We start from the raw sequence: 4610 nt of genomic DNA on the forward strand, positions 1-4610 counted from the left end.
GGACCAGGAGGACCTGAGGAGGAACAGAGGAGGACCAGGAGGACCTGAGGAGGAACAGGAGGACCAGGAGGACCTGAGGAGGACCAGAGGAGGACCTGAGGAGGACCTGAGGAGGACCAGGACGACCAGAGGAGGACCTGAGGTGGACCAGGAGGACCAGGAGGACCTGAGGAGGACCAGGAGGACCAGGAGGACCCGAGGAGGACCAGAGGAGGACCTGCTGGACCTGAGGAGGAACAGAGGAGGAACAGAGGGGGACCTGAGGAGGACCTGGAGGACCAGGAGGACCTGAGGAGGACCAGGAGGACCAGGAGGACCTGAGGAGGACCAGAGGAGGACCTGCTGGACCTGAGGAGGACCAGGAGGACCAGGAGGACCAGAGGAGGAACAGAGGAGGACCAGGAGGACCTGAGGATTCAACTCCAGACCGGGTCTCGATCATTTTAAGGTATATTTAAAAGAACATAGATGAGAGGAAACATCTGCAGGATGAGGAGTTCTTGGTTCTGTCTCAGCAGAGGTTCTGCAGAGTAGGTCATCTCCGGCTCAGGTCCTCCTCTGAAGGTCCTTCTGCCTCAGATGTTCCTGAGCAGCTTCTTCACATCAGCTCAGAAGAAAAGAGAGAGCGTAAACTTCCTGTAAACATTTCTCTGTTATGAAGACACTGCTTTGGTTTCTGTCTTTAGCTCCACCTGCTGTCCAGCTGCTGTCCAGCTGCTGTCCACCTGCTGTCCAGCTGCTGTCCACCTGCTGTCCACCTGTTCTGATCCGACTGATAGTTTTCACTCAGAGACTTTGACGTTCAGGAGGATTCAGAGGAACAGGAAGAGGACTGAACCCGGAGTTTCAAAATAAAGCTCAGAGATACTCTTCAAAATAAGAGTCTGGCTCTGTCTTTTATTATGACAAAGAAAGTTCTGAGTTCTTGTTGGACTTTAGAACAGGAAGTTTCAGAAACTCATCATTTCTGCTGGATTTTCATAGTTTCTTGGACTTTGACCTGTAGGAGTGTGTGTGTGAGTGTGTGACGGTGTGTGTGTGTGTGTGTGTGTGTGTGTGCATGCATGCGTGCGTGTGTGTGTACATGTATGGGTGTGTGTGTGTGCATGTTTCAGGTGAGGATCAGATTTCAGGAGTGTCTCAGCGTGGCCCAACCTGAAACAGAAGACACTCCTCTGAGTGTCTCGGCGTCCTCCGGCAGCTCTGAGGACTGTTTCGTCCTTCGATGGACTTTCAGACCAAAACTGGGCAGGTTTTCCTCCAACCGCGCAAAACTAACAAAGTAAGTAACTTCTTTAATCTCCTGAAGCTGTGAGGAATGAAGGAGGAGGAAGTAGAAGTTTGTTTTCTTGTTTCCGGGACAGAAATGATGTTTTGCTCTGAAATAAAGACGGACAAACAGATAAAAAGTCCCTCCAGCGTCTTCTGTGTCTCAGTTTGGTCCGGTTCCTGTTAGTCTGAACAGATCTGAGTCAGACTCTGCCGTTTGTTGAGCTGAGGAACAGTTTGTCGTTGAAGAGCCTCCAGGAATCTGAGGAACAAGTTGGAACACAGCAGAACATTCCTGCAGAGCTCTGCTCACACTGACGGTCTGTTGGACCCACCTGGTGCTCCAAACACGGAGCTTTCAGCAGAAACTTTTATTCTGAAGGCCTGGGGTTTCCCTGCGTGTCACACGTGGGAGGCAATGAAACAGAACAGGTGTGTCCAGGTGTCTGAAACTCCTGGAATGTTTGTCTTTCAGAAATGGAAGGTGGTGTGGTTATCTCTGTTCACCCCCAGCAGCAGCGGAGTGGGCCGGCTGGAGATCAGAGACTCTGGAGGTACGCAGCGTTCAGCTCTTATTTTGGTTTCATTAAAAACATCATTTCTTTCTGATGCAACCTTCAAGCAGCTGCAGCTGCAGGAAGGATTCAGACCTGAACCCAGACCTGATGCTGAGACCTGAACCCGGACCTGAACTCTGACCTGAACCCTGACCTGAACCCTGACCTGAAACCCAGACCTGAACCCAGACCTGGACCCTGACCTGGGTTTCATGTCAGGGTTCAGGTCTTGGTTCAGGTCAGGGGTTCTGGTTGGTCCACCCTGGAGCTCCTGTGTTTTCTCTTCGGGTCGTTGTCTCGTTGGACGGTGAAGCTTCAGCCCAGTCTGAGGTTCTGACCTCTTGGGTTTGCTTTGAAAAACACCGGTTCTGATAAATCTCCAGCTCCTCTCAGCTGTCAGCACGGTGGTGGAGGGCTGATGGTTTGGGCTGATTCTGGAGTCAGATGTGAGGCCATCTGTCCAACAAACAGGACAATGATCCCAAACACAGCAGAACGGTCCAGAACCAGAACCTCAGAGAGCTGAGCAGAAACCAATGATGGAAAGAAGAGTGGGCCACAACTCCTCCACAACCAGGAGAGACAAACAGGAAGCGATGAGCTGAAGCAACGCTGGAACCTTCTGTTCTGATCATTTAATTCAGGAACATTTTACAAATTTAAAGGTTTTCAAGTTAATGTTTTTCAAATTAAAAGCATACTGTAGTTTTCTTCCTGAGCACCATAAATGCTCCTGCTGAAGAAGAAGAGCTGCAGGTTGGACAGACAGGAGCAGAGTGAAGAACCATGTCGTGTCATGAAAGATCATGGAGAAGCTGTAGGTGGAGCGGGGTGGTGCTGCTGCATGAACACACGATGTCACAGAACATCTCCATGAAGGAGATCTTTATCAGCTCCTGAGCAGCAGAGGAACATCATCCCGGCCTCAGAGGAGACCGAAGCAGGACAGAAACTTCTGCAGGATTGTTAGAGAGAAGAAAAACAAGACAATTCTCTGAAACATCCATCAGCAACACTTCCTTTGGAATAACACCAAAATGATCCCCCTGATGTCTGAATCTCCTCTCCGCCGTTCAAACGTCAGGTCTCACGTGTTTTCTGTCCCGGAGCGGTCGGTGGATGTTCAGAAACAAAGAGATGCTCTGACCTCCCTAACAAGGAGAGCGGAGGAGAAACTCTGCTGAGGAGCAGGAAGAACTCTCTGTTCTCTTCTGTAATTCTCTGAATGAATTAAACAAACTTTCCTGAAATATTCAGTTTAAAACCATGAAGCGTCTCCTCACAAACAGCTGAGGTTTATTCCTGGGAAGGAAAAACAACAGGAGAGAAATCTGAACATTTTATTTATTTACTTCTCATAGTTTTAGTTTTAACCTGTTTCCATAAAAAGCCTGAGAATGTCTCCCCCTGCTGTCTGAGTTGAGTTCTGCAGGTTCTCCACAGATCAGGAGACTTTGTTGGACAGGAACCCACTGTCTCTACATCAGAGGTTCTCTGCAGAACCAGCTCTAATCCATGAGTTTGTTCTCCGTCGGTTCTCCAGGAGGAGGAGATCACAGCCCGGGGGTCCGGAGGCACCACCCGCCTCATGGAGACAAGAAGGTGAAGGTGATCCGACTGTCAGAGTTGATCAGCGTCCTCAGACTGCCCCCCAATGCCGAGGCCTGTCCCATGGTCCGTGTCTTCGCTGCGTCATGTTTCCACGTCTCAGTGGGACAAATGTCTCCTAAAGGCTGTCTGTGTGCAGGACAACATGGCGGCGTTCTGCGTGGAGACTCAGGACAGGACTCTGGTGTTCTCTGCTCTGAAGGACGAGTGTGTGGACTGGGTGGACAAACTGTGTCACTGCAGCTTCCAGGTGAGTCCACGTCCATCCCCCACCTGCAGGACACAAAGTGTCCCAGAACAGGAGTCTCACAAATCGATTCTAGAGTTATTTATATTTATGATCATTTGAAGTTTGAGAGTTAAAACCCTGAACTTATTTTTGGTTTTGATTAAAGAGACAAACAACACCTGAATTTATTCCTGCATTTTAAAACCAGCTGGAAGATGTTTGCAGATTAAAGCTTTTATTATTTCAGACCTTTATTCTGCTCTCCATCCTTTTAGTTCCGTTGAAATAAAAGTTGATTGAAACTCTGTGTTTGATTTCAGAAAGAAAAAGGTTGTTTGTTTGTTTGTTTGTTTGTTTGTTTCACAGAGAGAAAGTTCAGGTTCGACGCTGCGTCACATGGAGGAGAATCAGATTTACGCCTCAGCAGATGAAGGTGAAACTTCTCTTCATCCAAATCCAATCAGATGTTTTTATTAGGAGACAAAGAGACTTTATGGAGGAAGCTGTCTTCTGATTGGCTGTTGGTGTTTATAGCTCAGTTAACTCTGAACAGAACCCGTTTGCTGCTGTTCTGTTACTCGTTCTGTGGAGCCATCCTGCAGGAAACCAGCTCTGATGTTCCTGGTTCTGCTGCAGTAAAACACCACAGTAAAACAGGAAACACTGGTTTCCTCCTCGGTTTAGAATCTGTAGCTACGTCCCATCTCACATCTTATTGTTTAGAATCGAGCCGTTTATCACGTGAACAAGAGCTAAATGAGAACGTTCTCCCTCTGTTCTCCAGCCCCTCAGTTCTGGGTGGCGATTCAGAGAACCGACGCAGCGACTCGATGCGACCTGCAGGGGTCGTACTGGCTGCAGGTGGGACCACAATCTCTGCTGCTGAGAGAAACACAGAAGAAGACGGTTGTCAGGGAGTGGCCGTATGAACTGCTGAGGCGATACGG

The 4610-nt window shown here is 48.9% G+C and overlaps 1 protein-coding gene across 1 annotated transcript in view; it reads left to right on the forward strand.

The window, feature by feature from the left end:
• Positions 1-1225: 1225 nt before the first annotated feature.
• The window catches only part of LOC119616881 (docking protein 3-like), a 6245-nt gene continuing 2860 nt past the window's right edge, over positions 1226-4610 (forward strand). Inside the window, exons 1-6 of the mRNA XM_037974649.1 lie at positions 1226-1282; positions 1745-1823; positions 3370-3500; positions 3574-3684; positions 4030-4096; positions 4448-4524. Coding sequence (XP_037830577.1) covers positions 1226-1282; positions 1745-1823; positions 3370-3500; positions 3574-3684; positions 4030-4096; positions 4448-4524 — 522 coding nt within the window. The remainder of the gene's footprint in view (positions 1283-1744; positions 1824-3369; positions 3501-3573; positions 3685-4029; positions 4097-4447; positions 4525-4610) is intronic.

This window comes from Kryptolebias marmoratus, linkage group LG3 (genome assembly GCF_001649575.2).
Source record: "Kryptolebias marmoratus isolate JLee-2015 linkage group LG3, ASM164957v2, whole genome shotgun sequence".
Lineage (NCBI taxonomy): Eukaryota > Metazoa > Chordata > Actinopteri > Cyprinodontiformes > Rivulidae > Kryptolebias > Kryptolebias marmoratus.